The sequence below is a fragment of the Talpa europaea genome, assembly GCF_964194135.1.
Source record: "Talpa europaea genome assembly, chromosome: 2".
Lineage (NCBI taxonomy): Eukaryota > Metazoa > Chordata > Mammalia > Eulipotyphla > Talpidae > Talpa > Talpa europaea.
The window spans coordinates 113,479,777-113,497,426 of record NC_140068.1 but is presented as its reverse complement, the minus strand read 5'-3'; the positions used below and the strand labels follow the sequence as shown (position 1 = coordinate 113,497,426).

At 40.9% G+C, this 17,650-nt stretch overlaps 1 protein-coding gene across 1 annotated transcript in view; it reads left to right on the top strand.

Moving 5' to 3' along the window:
• LOC311167460 (phosphatase and actin regulator 1-like) overlaps positions 1-17,650 on the top strand; it is a gene marked incomplete at both ends in the record, with an annotated part of 511,830 nt that overhangs the window by 347,656 nt on the left and 146,524 nt on the right. The window contains one exon of the mRNA XM_084228480.1: positions 7,038-7,202. Within this exon, the coding sequence (XP_084084606.1) occupies positions 7,038-7,202 (165 nt within the window). The remainder of the gene's footprint in view (positions 1-7,037; positions 7,203-17,650) is intronic.

Genomic DNA, 17,650 nt, shown 5'->3' with positions numbered 1-17,650 from the left:
AAAACAGGCCTGTATTAATTTAAATATGACCTTTTCCACACCTGTCGTGTTAGTAATGCTCTTTGTTCATTGACTGCCTGTGGTTATGAAGTATAAATATCACCTCAGCACGGCACCTATAAAATAGGAGGTATTTGACATAACAGGATGGTTTCCTCTTAAAACATGTGAATTTCCTTTGTGGCCTAGAGGTTGTTTTAATATTTACTAAATCTGAAAGAGGGTTTTTAAGATTATAGACCCTACCAGGACCATGTGCAGCTAATCCGCAATGCCAATTGAGAGAGCATGTCTCTCTAGAGCCCTGACAAAATCCACAATAGAGTCTCATTACCTGGTTAGGCTTGATTGCGCTCTCTAAGTGAGTCACTAGAGGTGAACAGCTACAGCCAGGTGATGACCAGTACTGGGCCACATGTCTACCTCTGGCATCCTATGTGATCTCATCCTTTCCTGCTGAAAAGGGGGAAAGAGAGGATTTCAATGTAGGAAGATCAGGAACCCTCTGCCACCTGCTGGGAGGCCAGGAAGAACGCCTCCACCTACAGTGAATCAGTGGTAGATTCTGTATTTCAACCCATGTCCTACCAATATTCTTTCCACTTTATTCAAGTAAGCAGATTTGACCCTGTTCTGGGACAAACTGGTACCTGCTGAGGTGCTAGCCTGTGGCATAGGTGCCTGCGAGGCAATGTCCTGCCAGCCCCACCTGTCCTGGTGACCTCGAGCAGGTATCCTCCAGGGTGCCTATAGACAGTACGTGTTTATTTTATAACATCTTAGGATAGGCAGATAAGATCACTTTTCTCAATACCAGATGGTCTCACTCATAGCAGGAATTTAGAAAACCTAAATAAGGGACCAGGAAAAAGACTAATTATAATCAAGTAAACATCAAAATCAACAGGCAACTGTAAACCAAAGACACTACAGGAGTGGGGAGGAGGGAGTAGGATCAAAACAAGGCGGGTGGGAATTGTATGGGGACTATAACCAAGATGAAAATGCATACATTGTGCAAAAATGAAAAATGATGTAACAAATATATAAAATTAAAATAATAATAATAAATAAAATAAATAAATAAAAAGAGATCACTTTTCTCTTGCCCTAGTAGGATCAGTTTAGGTAAGCATCTGTTTTGTAGCCTTTTCAAAAGTGAGCTCATTTCTTCCCTCATCTCTGGAGCCCTCTTGTTAGAGGACTTTCAAATACAGAAATTAGAAAAGTCAGATTTTCACAGAGTTGGAAGATATTCTTGTAAATCCGTAAGTCCTAACTAAAAGCATATGTTTTTCTCTTCTGAGAATCACATTTTTGTATTCATTAGCTTCTCCCCAGTTTCCCCAAATGTAAATTGGCCGCAGGAATACCACTTCCTCATAAGATTACTGTGAGAATTTCCTACAGTCATTTTAAATGTTTAGGTTAGTGTTCAGCACCCTAGTGACTCAACAATGGTAGCTGATATTAATACAGTTTTTTACCATTATCATCATCATCATCAATACCTAAGGAAGCACCATCTCATTTAGAATCTCCCTGCCCACACCCCATTATGAAGATACCAGAATCCTGCTCACACTGTGCAGAGGTCTGCAGACCATGTTGGTCGTATAGCCTTTTTTTGATACAGTGACCTACAATTCCAGAACCAGAGAGCTATCCCCTTTGCTCTCTTTAAAAATCAGTACATCTTAGGGCACAGGAATTAGGGACAGTCTCATGGCTCTACTCTGTCAATTACTGCTTAAGAGCAGATTAGCAGAAACATAACTTGGGCTACCTTTGGTCCCATAGGATCCCTGAATTCCCCTTCGTTCCTCCCTCCATTGCACTTTGGTTTAGTGTACTTGTGTCCTTTTGCCAATATGCCAATAAAGCATGGCCTCAACCTGTTCATTGTGGCAAAGGCAGCAGCAAGTCTTTCAAAGTATCCTTGAGACCTGCTCCCAGCATGAGTGGAATTGCCTCTTATTTGGTAGAAATGCCTAGAACCAGAAAGAAGGAAGTTGACCCAGTGCTGAGCACATATGGGGAGGCCCAGGTATATGCAGTTTCACTGTCCCCCCACCATCTCCCACCCCATGGGCTGTATCCCACAGGTACATTCATTATATCTTTTCCTCCATGAAGAATAGTCTTGTAGAATAAGGTTGCTTAGCAACTCTCTTAATATAAACATATGCCTATCCCTGCAAAGGGGCAGTGTGCAAGACTCAGATGCCACGATGGTGTGTGATGGCAGAAGTGAATATGGTGTGTCACTGATATCCCTCTAGTGATTCCCAGCTAGAGAAGGCAGCCTGTGTGTCCAGGAAGCTTGAGGGCACCAGAGCTCCCATCTCTCTCTGCTTTAGAACCTGCAATACTCCAGTTTTCTAGCCTCTGGACTCAGATGGATAAACCCTGCATTAAATGCAGGTGTGTTCTTATTATACTAGGCCAGTGTATGTATTTATGCCTTAGTTCTCATATATAGACTGGATCCATCTGTGACTCAGTGGTAAGGGACAGGAAGAAGAGTGCAGTGCACAGAGTGGAAGGTCAAGGGAAGGACAGAGAGAGAAGCGGTGAGAGACCACAGACCCTGGTACTCAGTAGTGTTGACACCAGGTGTTTTCAAACATGTCCATGTTTGCACCCGCCCTTCAGTAGCTCTGTGAACATTGTGGCAATATTGCTTTATCTCCCAGCTACTTATGGATCGCATGTATTCTCTTAATCAGGTAGCATTTCTGGGTAAAAGAGCCTCCATTTTCTCCAATGGTTTCCTCCCTCAATGCCCAATTCTCCTTCCCCCATCCTCATCCCTACCATTCCTCAGGGACAGGGGCTCCTTTTTATTGGAATGAAAATGTGTCACACAAGTTTTTTTATTTTTAATCACACCTTGTTGCTAATTTAGATCAGTCTTAGATTGGACAGAAACTCTTCAAAGAGCTCTGATCTCTGTAAGAGAGTGTGATAGGGCTTCTGATGGAATGACAAATGAAAAATGTTGCTCTCTTCCATCTAATTCACACTAATCCTTCATTTCCCTGTAATAAGGTATCTCTGTAAAACTAAAGTGCATTTTTAAAAGGGGGAAATGGAAGCCACGGTCCAGAACATTCTAAGCGACTAGGTACCTATGTGACATCATTTTGCAACTCCAAGAAAATGTAATGCAGAAAGGTGACAGGTCTAGGCCCTGGGCAGCAGAGGGCAGCTCACTGACAGTTGACCCCATCCCTAGTATGATGAAATATGACAAAAACATAACCCTTTTAGTGAAACTGAAAGGCAAGTGGATATTATCAGATCTTTCTACATAAGCATTCTGTTTTCAAATTCACTTTGGGTTGGGTTGAGAGACAAGCATTCAATCTATGAGAATCTTAGGTTCTCCAAAATGCCTAGGAGCACTTGGCACCTGGAGAGGCCTGTAGTGAGGGCACGGTGTCCTGGCCTCCTGCCTCTGTTGTTGACTGAACGTCACATAGTACAGACAGTGCGACTTCCCTTTGTCCAAACCTCTCAGGGTCATTGTTCAACTTATGACTGGGCAAGCAGAACCTAAAGTTGGGGTGTTTTGGGGATAAGCCTTTGACAACCTTACCACCATGAGAAATATAATGTCAAGAGTGCCAGCTAAAATGCCCCTTGACCACCTCTTTACTGCATGCTCAGAATCCACCAAGAGCAACCTTGGCCTTCCACAAGGGGTGGGCTTCAGAGCACAAGCTGACACCCACCACTATTTAAGTTCTCTGTGATTGAAATCATGCATATGTCAGGTACTTTCTATCCTGTTTCTCTAAAGAGCAAGAAAAATTATCTGCAAACATCCCTTTCCCACATATCCCATCATATCATGGAAGAGAGCCCAGGCTACAGTCTCTTAGATGAGGATTTTTTGTGCAGTGGTGCTGCAAAGGCCCGAGGTCGTCTGGTCCAGGCCTCCCTTCCCCCTTAGCCTCTGATGGGCTCAGGAACACTGCTTCCTGCCTTTGTAGCCAGAATTCCTGGGCAGTGGTTCCAACGAACTGATTCAGGTGTAGGTGACCATTTCTCCAGCACTGTCCCACCCAAGCAGTCAAAGAGCACCTTTGAGAGCTGGGCCTTGGACAAAGCAGCCTTTTCATGATCTGTTTCAGAAGAAGACAGTTTTTCTGTGTGTCTTGCCTTTCTCACTTGTCTCCAGCCCCTCTTCTCTCATGGCGCTAACATGGACCAGAGACCATTTTAATTCCAAGTCCTGTTTTGTTTTCTTTACTGTTCAGTCTTCATAACGAGCCTTTCTCTCACTCTTTTGCCTTCCATTTGCATTCTCCAGTAGCAAAGCAGTCAGGTTGAGAGCTAGCCCTATCACCAAATAAAGTGGGGAAAAGTAAAGTGGATGATTAAAATATAAATCATTTAAACTGAAAGTAATCCAGTCTGCTCAATAGTAATGTACGAAGGGCCAAACATCTTGAATTTAATAATATACTTACTAAAGAATCATTTAAGTATGGAGTTATAATTATGCCCTATAATGCTTCATCAGCTCCCTGCCAGTTTAGGTTTCTCAAAGGCAGTCCTAATTTCTCATAATTATTTTAATGTGGTAATTTCAGAATAACTTTTATTCATTTCTTAAAGATATGATTATGAGACATCTTTTTGTTCCTGGTGATGCATTTTTCTTAAGACAAATAGTAATAACTAATTTCTAGTCCTCTGAAAATTTGTGTCAGAGAGCTGAATCAATTATCCTCATTTCATTCACTCACTTATTTAACAAGTCGTTATAGGAATGCAGCTCTGAGAGAAAACTTAATATCACCCATGAATAACTCATATCTTGATTTTTTATAAGTTTCTATATATTTTCTCTCTTTAACCTTTAGCTGGGGATTTTTATGTTGACTGAATTTAGAGAAGCCTTGAACTGCATATTTTTTGTGCCTTAGATTGTTTGGAGAATCAAAAGAAAGATGGAAATTCAGCCAATGCAGATACCCAAACACACATGACATTTTGCGTATGATCAGTGCTCTATGGTCCCCACAAGGCCGTCAGAGCCTAGGGTGAGACTGTGGAGGCTGTCATCTTGGCTGCAGTGTGTTTAGAAAGGGACCAGAAGATAATTCTAGCCTCTCACTTAGGTGGAGGTGCTTGAAAACCAAGGCAAGATATTACAGTTTCTCCTGTAAGTTGTAGGAAGCCATTGAAAATTTCAGAGAAAAGCAGACTCCTCTACTCTTTCAGCCCTCTGTTTCTATGTGTTCTGTTTCTCCTTCCAGGATCCACATCCCCTAGTCCTCCCATGTGGGAAGAAAAATGTATCCTCCTCTTTTACAACTTAGTTAAACGTTCCCTCCCCTGGGATCTTCACCAACACCACCCAGCACAATTAGTTGCTCCCTGCTCTTTGCCTCCATTGAATTTTATGTAGTTGCCCCTGTTGTGACACTGTTCTCCCCTCCAACCCCCTGTCTCGGCTTCTAAACTTGTGTTTAATGATGTCCAATATTGTGTACCTCCCTGGCCCCAGAAGTGATCACAGTGTCTGCCACAGAATTAAGTGGTTACTTAGTACAGTGATTGAAAAGTGGAACTACGAGTGCATTGAACCATGTCGTCCAGGTTTCAGCTGGACATGCAGCACGTCCAGATTGTTGCGGCCATCACCCTCGAGCCTGTGCCTCCCCACCCCCACAGCCCCATTTCCACTGACGTGAATACAGACAACAGAAATGATCTTCCTCCTCTACCTCAGACCACCCAATCAGTCACCAAGTCCCATTGACTTGGCTTCCACGATCTCAAATCCACACACTTCCATTCAGTCTTGCTGCCCGGTGCCTTTACCAGGTCATCAAAATGCCTGGCACATGGTGATTTTCATATATTTTTGTTGAATGAACGAGTTTCCTGAGAAAACTGTTTCAGACAAGAGCATACAGACTATTATGCTGCAAGGCTGAGCTGCCCAGGACAGCCTGAGTTGGAGAAGGCCAGGGTTTTTCTTAAGGAATGTGTTTAAAGAGTGATTTTGGATCCTACACAGTGCTAGAGTAAATTCGACTTTCTCTCTTAATTTTGCCAAGGAGGTTTTTTTTTTTTTTTCTTTTTTATGCCTGTCTTAAAAATTCAAGAAATAGGGTATATCTACCTCACTGGCATATGGAAATGTTGTAAGTTGGAAAAGAGTTTGTTTTATTCCTAGTGATAAAAAAAAAAGGTGAAGGTGATCATGTTCTGTAAAGGTGGTCCATTAGGGATTTACAGGTCTGAATGGCTTAGTGTTCTCAAGTGTCCTTTTAGGAGTTAGTCTCGATAGGCTCTAAAGCCCCCTTCAGCTCTTAATCTCATGATAATGATGATGATGATTTCTATTATTATTATTAAAAGACCAAGAACAACAACAACAACAACAACAACAAAAAACTAGAAGTATCAAGCCAATTATAAGCTCTAATGACATGAATGTTTCTGAAATTGGTCAGTAGCCCTAAGGTGGAGCCACTCACTATGCAGGGTCCAGTGCTTCTGTGGGCCTGCATGGAACAGGGGAGTAGGGAAGAGAGCTGTGGGTGGTGGAGATGCTGGCACTGGAGTAGACAGTTGATAAATGTTTTCTCCTTCCTCTTTCTCAGCAGTCGATGTTATAGTTGATTGTATCTGCCAAGTCTTATTTGAGAAATTACTGGACCAATAGTTCCACTGCCTGTGATTTCTGGTGCCCTCTCCCTACCTCATTAGGGCATCTCTGATGTGCCTGCTCTCCTCCTCCACCACCAGCTTCTCTTCCTGCCCAAGTCTCAGTTAAGGTTGGGCAAATTTGGTTGGAGTGTCCAAGCCTAGGTCTGGCTGCCCCTGGCCCCTGGAACACGTTGGTATGACTTCTACTCCAAAAAGCAGAAAGAGAAATGGAACTTTAGTCATGTGGTTTCTGTTATCTGTAACCATGGCAAACGTTAACCATCTGTGAGGCTCCCGTTTTAACACTTTTTTTTCTTTCTCTCTCTCCTCTCTTTATTTCCATTTCTTTCTTGCGGAAAAACAAGCTGAGGAAGTGGAGAGACTGGCGGCGATGCGTTCTGATTCTCTCGTCCCAGGTACCCACACCCCACCCATCCGGAGGAGAAGTAAGTTTGCCAACCTGGGAAGGATTTTCAAGCCTTGGAAATGGAGGAAGAAGAAAAGCGAAAAGTTCAAACACACGTCTGCAGGTAAGATTTATTTTTTTCTTCATTTCTCATTGTGTATTGGTTGACTTCAACTCTGTGTTAATTACTGACTACTAATTAACTAATTAATTACTGCAGGCTGTTTATACCAAAGGAAAAAATTATCCATTAGAACTATCCTTATGTTTAGTAATTCTTCAGTATGACTGAGAATGACTTTTAGATGCTAGGCATTTTCTTGTGTCTTGGTGTCTTGTTTTGGTTTGTTTTGTTTTAATTGAGGGACTTCCACTTTTTTTTTACCTCTAAATATCTGAACTAAGAAATACATATTTTCTATAATTGAATGGTTTCATTTAAGTATTGACAATCCATTTTGGGTACTCATCTTTGCTTTCACTGTTCTTATAAAAATTAACATACAGCAGAAAATAAATTACATGTGTTTGTTGGGCAGATAATAGGTTGTTTCATGGAGGAAAATTCTTGAGTAAATGATTCTCGGACATGGCGGGGAAAATACCGGAGAATGGAACTGAACCATCATTGTAATGACAAAGATAACTACACAGTTCATGGCCTGATGGATAGCAAAGGAATTTCGGGAAAGTCAGTGGAGCTGAGGGATGAAGAGAATAGACTCTGGAGTCAGACTGCTTGGAGCGTGGGTTCAAGTCCCAGCTTTCCTATGTGATAGTGACATAACTTGCTCAATTTATCTAAATCTGTTCTTCAGTTTTCTTATCTATAAAATAGGGTAAGAATAGTACCGTAATAACTAAGTATTTGTGAATTTTTGACATGGCACACCACATGGATATTTTTAATATAAGACTCTGCAGAGGGAATTATATAGGGAAGGAAACAAAGTTCAGATTCCACACTGGGGGGTTTAGGGTGAGATGATAGAAGAACTATGTAGGTCATTTTTGTTTGTTCTGTTTTGATTTTCCCTAATTACGTGCCCTGGCCATTTCCCAGGTCTACTCCACGGCTTTCATTTCCTTCTCCCCCTGCATTCTGATCACCTCAGCCCTCTTTCTCAGGATCATCACTTCCTCTCTTTCTTGGTCCTTTCCCCCTCTTGCTCAACCCCATGACCTACAGGACGATCTGCTTCTTATAGCTGAATACTTGTCCATGGATCTGAGATTTTTAATGCTAATTACTTTGGAGAATGAAAGAGATCAATAAACATCAGAGTGTAACAAAAAGTCTTGAAATCTTAAATGGTTTTCATGATAGACAACCCCAGTTCATGTTTTTGATTCTTTCTTAGATGGAAGCCTCAGTGTTCTGTGGCTATAATTAGTTAATTCCTGAGATGAGGAGCAACCTTTGCATTCCATGTGCCCCTTAATTGCCACCCATCCAACTGAGTCCGTTCGCCTTGACTGCATTCTCCACTCTCTCAGTCATTGTACAGATTTGTTAGAGTGTAATAAAACATGCAGGTCATTCATGCATTCCTAAACACTATTGAGAGATTTTTGTACAAGCGAAACTCCAAAGTGATGACTCCTCTGAATCCCCCGTGTAGTGAAACAGAAAAGGGCACTTAGATCATTGCCTCAGAGAGGAAGAATGTAAACGTAATATATATATTTTTTTGACAAAATTAGGTGTAAGACTCATGAACAAGGAAGAAAAAGGGTGTATTTTGTAAGCACTGAAGAAGAAAAGAGCCAATTCCAGACTATCCCTTGCAATGGTCTTCCTGATTTGCTATGTAAAATGGTTTATAATCATATAAACATACATTTAAATAATTGCCACTTACTAACACAAATCTCTGAAAGATGGTGTGGTAGATGCATTTCCTGCTAGAAAACAAGAGTTTTGTTTAGTCCATTTGGAAAGACCAAAGGCAAAGCCCTGATGCTTCTCAGAGGACAAGTCACCAGATCAGCAACTATGTTGATTTCTTTGAGAAGGTGGAAAGTGTGTCCTTTGGAAGATGCAGATACAGTGGCATTAAATTATTTGTGCATCATTAAAAAATCTTTAAAATTATTCATTTAAAACTCTTTTGGGAGGAAGAATTAAAACTTGTGACAGGCAAAATTGCAACTTTAATCATTCTTGTCATTAACTATTCTTATGATCTCCATGGCCAAATGATTAATTTGGCAGCTGAATGTGATATTTGTATGTAATTATTTTTTTAGAGAGACATTCAGCTCCTTTATTAGAGAAGATAGAAGATACACTATAAAATATCTTTATATCATGATAGATGGATGGGTACATGATATAGCTGATTCTATTCTCATTGTTTTAGTATTTTTTTTTCCCAATCAGTGGTTTACACCGTATTATCCTTTGTTATTAACTGGATCTAGAAATATTATTCCTTGTTCTTTGGAGAGTAGAGACTTTCTGTTCTAGATGTTATTCCAAGTGGTGGGTGTGGGGTGGGGGGAGACAACATGAAGATATTCAACACAAATAATTATATGTATGTTTAAGTAATACTTTGAAGTATAAACTTTCCTATGTGTGCATAAGAGTCAAATAATGAATATACAAGAGAATTGATTAATTGTGGGAATGTTAATTCGTTGGCCAATTTTAAATGTTGTGCTTATGTGTATGTATATGGAATGTCTTTCCATATATACAATTATGTCTATAATTTTTAAATGTAAACTGTACGTTCATATATTAAATTTGTTACATATTTGCATTTAGATTTTGTACATTTTTAACATACAAGAGGGCATTAACCAGTGTATACTTGACCTGTTATTATTTCCAAAGTGAGTTCTATTTATGTTTGCCATAGTTAACTACCATAGTTTTCCTGTATTCCAAGTTGTGGGATGTGTGTGTCTGTGTATATGTTACCAAAAGTACACCTAGAGATACTGCTTTGTAAGTTATATATGTTGTCTTGCTTTATAATTTTGTATATAGTTGTAAGAAAAGTACACTGAAAAATTAAGATCTCAATGTGTTACTCAATTTTGGCACCAGAAATTGCATGATTTTTTCAGTTATAGAATATCATGTCTCCTGCTGCTCATATATCCTTCCCATACAAGATCAAGACCAGTGTCCTTAAGGACCTTCAGTATTAAGACCAGAGACTGAGCTTTGGATGGTGCTGAAAATACCACAAGACAAACAATTCCCCTCAGAATCATCCCTATATCAAATTACAGAGGGGAGAAAGCAGTAATGGTTAGAACACAACATATGGGTATTCAGGGAATGATGGTGCCATATTTTTTAGCCTGTCCTCAGAGGCCCTACCCAGAACCTGCAAAGCAGTTACCTTACATGCCCAAGTTTTTATGTGGAATCAGCAACTGGTGTCCACAACTCATTTCTATACCTGCCCCAGGAATGAAGACAGATGACAACATTCCCTCCAAAATAGAACAGACAGTACCTCCCCAAAATAGTCAACTGCAACCATCTTATCCAAATTCCTTGAAAATGAGGACTGTATTTATAGAAAAGTAGAACTGGCAGGAATAAACTGTGAAGATGCCACTGAGTTATGCTTTTATTTCCTCTTGAAAGAAAATCATAAGCTGAAGGATTGGCCCCTGAAATCTACAGTGTGCCAAAGTTCCGTTTGCTTCTAAGTTTTTCTGTATACATAGGGCCTAGAGCAGGAACAAAAAAAAAAACAAACAAAAAAAAAAACTTTTGCTGAACCTGGTGCTGGAAATATAATTATGAGCAAACCCAGGACTTTTTTGGTGACTCTGTGGTATACACAGTGTAGTGAAGAGACAGGCCATCAAATCACAAGAACAGAGGTAAGATCACAGATGAGATAAGGACAATGAAGGAAAAGTACTTGACTAAATCTGAGAGATCAGGGAAAACATTCCTCTGAGAGAGGAGTTTGAGCTAGGATCTTTGGTAAGGGTAGGAATTTAGAAAATTGGAACTCCAGCTAGAAACAGCATGTGCAAAGGCCCTGTGGTAGAAGAAACAGAGATGAAAGGTCTAGGAAAACCAGGAAAGTCTGAAAATGGAGAACTGGGAATGCAGTGTGGGCTGAAGCTGGAGAGGCACTTAAAGACCTTATTGGGGTTACAGCCTATAAAACAAATTAGACATGAGCATGAGTGATTACAGAAAGACCAGTTAGGAAACTGCAGTTCAGACAGTGGTCGCTTGGGCTAATATTTGGTGATAGAAATGGATGATTTGGGAGACAGTATAAGGAAGAAGTAGGACTTACAGACGAATAGGACTTACAGATGAATAGAATATAGGACTTACAGACGAATATAGGACTTACAGACGAATAGAATATAGGAAGAATAGAATATAGGACTTACAGACGAATAGAATATAGGAAGGAGAGAGAGAGATGTGTCAAGTTTGACATTCTAGTGTTGGTTTAGAGTATATGGTGGCCTTACCTTAGCTGAGTACTGTGGAAGAGTGAGAGGTTTGAAGGAGTGGATCAGAGTGGGCAGGGAGATTTTCCAATTTTAGGTGTATATTTGAGTGGACTTTGTGATAACCAAAGTCAGCAATTGGATATGGAATACAAAGGAGAGGACCAGATATGTAAAGTTTGGGTAATTTGTATATGCATGTTAGAGTGACAAATGGGGAGGAAATATAGAATGCAGGCAAAAAAATAAAACCCAGCAGGGTCAACATCAGAAAAATTGATGAACACTTCCTCCACTAAAATAGGAGGGAAGCAGAGGGGCTGGCTGCAGGGGTGGGTACGTTGCAAGTTGGGAATGACCTTTTCTGATGCCTGAGCTTTTCTAGTTTGTAAGTGCGGTCAGCTCCTAATGGTGCAGGGAGAAGGGGAACTTGCAGTGTTTAAGTAAATTTTAGATGATAAAAATGAATCTACATATACTTTTCAGTGGTAATGGACAAAGCAAACTGTTAGTTCCATCTAAGACTGAATTTTTGACAGAGATAAAGAAAAGAAGGAGCAAAGGAGACTATTTGTATCCATTTCCTCTGGTTTCTGCCATAAATCACCACAAATTTATTGTCTTTGAACAACAGAAATTTATTCTCTCATACTTCTAGAGATCAGAAATCCAAAATCAAGGTGTGGGTAGGGTCAGTTCTTTCTGGAAGCTCTGAAGGATAATCTGTCTCAGGCCACTCCCCTGGCTTCTGGTGGCTGCTGGGCAGTGCTTAGCATTCTATCTTGTAGCTCTGTGATTTGAGACTCAGCCTCTGCCTACATTTGGCTCAAGTCTCCCTTTCTCTCAATCCTTTTCCTTCTCTTATAAGGATACCAGGCTTTGGATTTAGGGTGTACCCTATTATCCAGGATAATCTCATTCTAAGATCCTTAACTTAGGTATATCTGGCAAGGACTTATATTTCCAAATATATTGACATTGATAGGTTTGGGGATTAGGACTTGGACAAAATATTTTTTGGAGGGAACACAGTTCAACTCTCTGTATTTGGATTTGGATGAGAAAGGACAGGGTTAGTCAGTTGAGAGGAATTATAAAAATCAGTAGATTTAAGTTCCAAGGAAATCAAAGTTGCCAGAGGTAGCTGGGAGGGCAAGAGCTAGCAGGTACAAGTTGCATTATTGAATTAATGCCTCTTAAATAGAAACAAAACACATATTTAACCCATGGTAGTGGTGGCCATGATGGAGGAATAAGTCAGGAGATTGGGTTACCTCATTTTAAATCTGATAAACGATCCCCTCTTCTAACACACAAAGCCCCATATATCTTGCCTGTAAAATTTTATGCTGATTTAGTTTACTATTTTCAATCAAGAATCAAGAGGAACTTTTTTCTTTGGCCTTGGCATTCAACTGATTACTGAAGTGATGTTTTCTTTGAAGGTTTCTTCATGCTTTCTTTTTCCAAATTGAGATATTCATCATAATTTTAGGCCAATAAACTACTGCAATTTAAGTGATTCATAGAAAAATCAAAGGTTGCCTTTTAAACTTTGACTCAGCTATTAGAAAACCCACATACATGTAGGTAAAGTAGTGTAAGAAGGCAGCGATTTTTGAATAAATGATTAACTGTCTCCCACCACACAGTTGGGATCCGTGAATGATGGCATCTGTCTGCTTGTGTCTGCTGCCTCCAACCCTCCCATATTCAGTGTTGAAGCACCAGACCTGAAATGCATCCGGGGCCCCTCATGCTCTTGATGCTTGCTTCTGCCCGGAGCTTCCTCTCAACACAGCCCTACTGGCAGGGATTCTCAGTCACTTATGAGCATGGAGCCCCAGCTTTCTCATTAAGCCCCTGATTGTCCTGATTCTGTAGATTCTGCTGAATCCAAATTCCCCAGGGAGAACAACGGCCCACACTTAACCCAGGACTGTTACCTAATTACTTCATCTAGTTGCTGGCTGCCCCTTCTCTCAAGGACAGGCTGCTTGCTTTATTTCTTCCATCCTTTCAACTAGAGTCACTGATGACTTTAGCAACCACCAGTTTCCAGAAGTCCCTTCTTGAGATGCCCCTGTCTCCAGAATTATTCATCTTCAAATAAATGTCCTTGGATAATGAAGACAGTCTGAACTGGATTCTGCCTTTGGACCTGGTGTGATGGGCTTGTGACTTCTTCAGGAAAAGCCAGGCTCTGATATTCAGGATGGTCGCTCCCCATGCTAGCCCCACAATGCTAATTCCTCTCTACTGGAATTCCTTGCCTTACTGTGATGGGAGAGCACATTTGCTATACTTGGAGGAGTGAAATAAACACTAAGGTTTATATCGTGGCTTATCATGATATCCTTTTGTAGTATAGGATTACTGATCGCTATTAATAAGTGGGATCATTGCCTCTATATCTAATGTCATAACTCTGTCCACTATGAAAGTTCTGTGGACTATGACTGGCACAGCTTTTGTGATGGAAGTTTATATTCTTCCAACTTGAGCAAAGAGATGAAATTGGTAGGTGGGAAATATTGATCATCATGAATAGACACATGTGTGTTTGAAAAAGCTGATTTAGTCCTTTATGCCCTACTTACAACATCCCTTTAGAGAGTCCCCTTTTTTTTTTAAAGGAAAACTTTCTCCTTGAAGTTTTTTTTTTCAAGATTTATTTATTTATGCAAGAACTGGGGTACAGGCCAGAGGCGTGGGAGTGTGAGAGAATTCACCAGAGACAGAGCGGGGAGCAGAACAGGCAGATGGAGCGAAAACACTGCTGAGGGGAGCAGTGGGCCAGGAGAGATCTACTGCACCATGTGTGTATCTCCCTGACCGACCAGGAATCGAACTACCGCTGCACAGGCTGGGGACAGCTTCACAGCACTGCACTCAACCCACCGCCACCAGGGAGGCCCAAGCCCTTATTTTTTTAAGCTAAGTAATTTTGCCTATTTGGGCCAAGCCAAACTTTCCAACTTCTATAGGGAATTCAGGAAGGATACCATTAGTATATTGTGCTGCTCTTGCCTCACAAAATGCAACTATCAGGTTATTGTCTTGAGGGAAAAAATAATTAAGCCTGCAATCACAATAAAGTACATGTGCTATGATAGGAGATGCACGGAGGCTCCAAGGACCCAAAGAAGGCAAATCAAACTGTGCCTCTACTGACTAAGAAAGGTTTTCCAGAGAAATGGATGTTTACCCAATGAATATGAGTGAGTCTTTTCTCAAGGTAGAAAGGATAGTGTGTATGAGAGCCTAGAGAAGAGAGAAGGGGAGACTTGCAAACTAAAGCTTAAAAAGAGGTTGTAGTTTAAGAAGAATCATGGAGTGGAGAGCAGGGAGTACTGAGATGAGGATGAAGGTGGCCAAGGGTCTGCTCATCAAGGATTTTATGATACTTGGATTTGGATACTGGGCTTTATCCTACTGTAATATCCTAATAAAGCTATCAGAGAACTTGCCTTTTAGGAAGATCATTCTCTATAGTGCAGAAGTTTGGAGTGGGATCAAATGTTGTTCTCAAGTTTTAATATAACTACTTCTATACATTTCTGTCTAAAATGAGAGAAAATTTACTTGTGACAGAATTAAAAAGATGCCTCAATGCTGTCACATCCAACAGAGTATTAAGTGTCCCCCATTGATTCTAGTAACAAGGAAACAGGTTAGCATGTGTTTGATTATAATGTTGAGGAGAGATGAAGATAGCTGGACTAAAATAGTGAGTAGGAACTGAAGACTATGGGCAGTTGCAAGCAATATTTTGGAGTCAGAATGAGCAAGACTTGATTACAGATTGGACATGGAGGATGAGGGGAAAATAAAGAGCAGTCTTTAGTTCCCGTTAGATGGGTGGAGGTACCACTCAGCACATCAGGCACACTGAAGAAGAACAGGTTTGTGGGGGAAATGGTTCACTTATTTGGGGCATGCTGGCTTTTGTGTGCTTCTGAGACTCCAAGATAGAGGGATGGTGGATACTGAAACCGAAATCTGGGACCAGGAGAATTGTTTGGAAATGCAGATCTAGAAATCATGAGCATCCAAATGATCATTGAAAAGTCCAACAGGAGAACATGAAGTGGAAGCAGAGGGACTGTAGCAGCATTCTGGAAATTAAGAGCAGAGGAGAGCCAGCAGAGACAGCAGATAAAGCCCACAAGAGTTAGGAGAACAACAGGAGGGGCCAGAGAAGTGTCTGGTAAGCTCATTGGTGACCTTGGGGTGAACAGTTTCAGTATAACTGTGTGGCTGGAATTTAGAAAACATCTGGTTGAGGAATAAAAGAGAGCAGGAGTAGATTTCCTTCATGAAATTTGGCAGGGAGGAAGGAGCAGTATCATCACCAAAAGGGAGTTGAGCTTGTGGGAGGTGTTTTTGTTTGAGATTGATTGGATTGTGTCAAACTACGAAATTTGCGTTAACATGGCTTTGACATTCCAAGGAAAATAAAAACAGCAGAGTGATTGTGAAGCCAAATAAATATATTTCCACACATTTTTCAGTAATGACAACTCTCATGACTCAAAAAACAAACATGCAAATAATCAGAGCACTGTTTTGCATGTGATTTTAATGAAAAATCATCAAGCCAAGTTGTAGAGTTTTAGCATCAGATTGGGTCACACATTCTCTTTGGGAAACTGAAACATCGATTTCTTTTTAAAAAGAGATCAAACATGAACAGGTAAAGAATCTTACCTGGGTATCCATCATGATCCACAAAGGGAACATCTAGGGCTTAGAAAGCAAAGTTGATGGGATAGGAGTGGTGTTAGAAAGATGTAGTTGTTTCTTGTCAATGCACTTCATCTACTACTCTGTGCTTATATGTCCAGACTGTAAAACCCTAATGACATTGACCCTGACTATTCCCTTTGGTTCCCCTGCATTAAGCAGAGCACCTGATAGAGTGGAAGCCTAACAAGTATGTACTGAACTGAAAGTCAGGAGGGGACCAGACAGCTTTATTTTTGAGTTCATCTGTTTAAAAAGGTCTGAAGGAGGAGAGGAAGGCAGTAATTGAAGCATAAGATGGAAGGCCCCAACTTTTGGAGGACTTGCCAACTTTCATGACTGATTTTCAGTTTATTAGCACTATACACAGGTCGGGTTACACAGTAGCATGTTCTGAATCTCAGGTTGTTTGGGTAGAACTGTAGTTTGACTTACCTTTACTGTGTAACCATATGCCCCAAAACAGTGACTTGAAACAACCCAGTTGTATGATCTCTTATGTCCTGAGGATAGATTGAGCTCAGCTGGGTGGCTCTTCTGCTATCTAAGAATCTCTCAGGCATCTGCACTTGGGACTGGTGTCACCTGGAGGCTCCCAGGACAGGGGAAGAGCTGGACACCTCTCCCTTTGTACACATTTTCAGAGATTTTTCCATGTGGCTTCTTCCTGCAGGCAATTCAGGGCCTGTGAGAGACAAAAGTAGACATTGTCAGGTCGTTTTAAGACTCTGATCCAGAATTGACCCAAGAGTACATTTGCAGTATTACTACAAACAATTCAGAACTAGTCCACATTCATTTTTGGAGTAGATAGAACAGGGGGTGAAGTCCAGGAGCATGACTCATTAGAGGTCACATTTGGAGTCAGCCACCACCAGTGTTCAAGGTGTAGCATGAAACAACTGCTGTTCACTCCCTTCATTTCAGGTAGAAGGTGTTTCAATAATTTTATATTGATGACAACAATAGCTATCATCAATTGTTCCTATATATGTGAATACGCATGATCCTTTCCATGTTTGTTGACTTTAATCTCACAATAGACTGTTGGTCACCTCACTTGACAGATGAAGAAACTGAGGCTTAAAGAGGCTAAATAATTTCCAGTTAGAAATGACAGAGATGGGGCCTCCCTGGTGGCGCAAAGGGTTAAGGACTGCACTATGAAGTAAAGCATAGCCTCTGCAGCACCAGTTCGATCCCTGGCCAGCCAGGGAGCTACCCACATGGCACAGTAGACCGCTCCTGTCTCACCCGCTGCTCCCCTCAGCAATGTATTTCAGTACATCTGCCTGTTTTGTTCCCCACTCTGTATCTGGTAAATTCTCTCACCCCCTGCATCTCTGGCCTGTGCCCCAGCTCTTGTATGCATAAATAAAT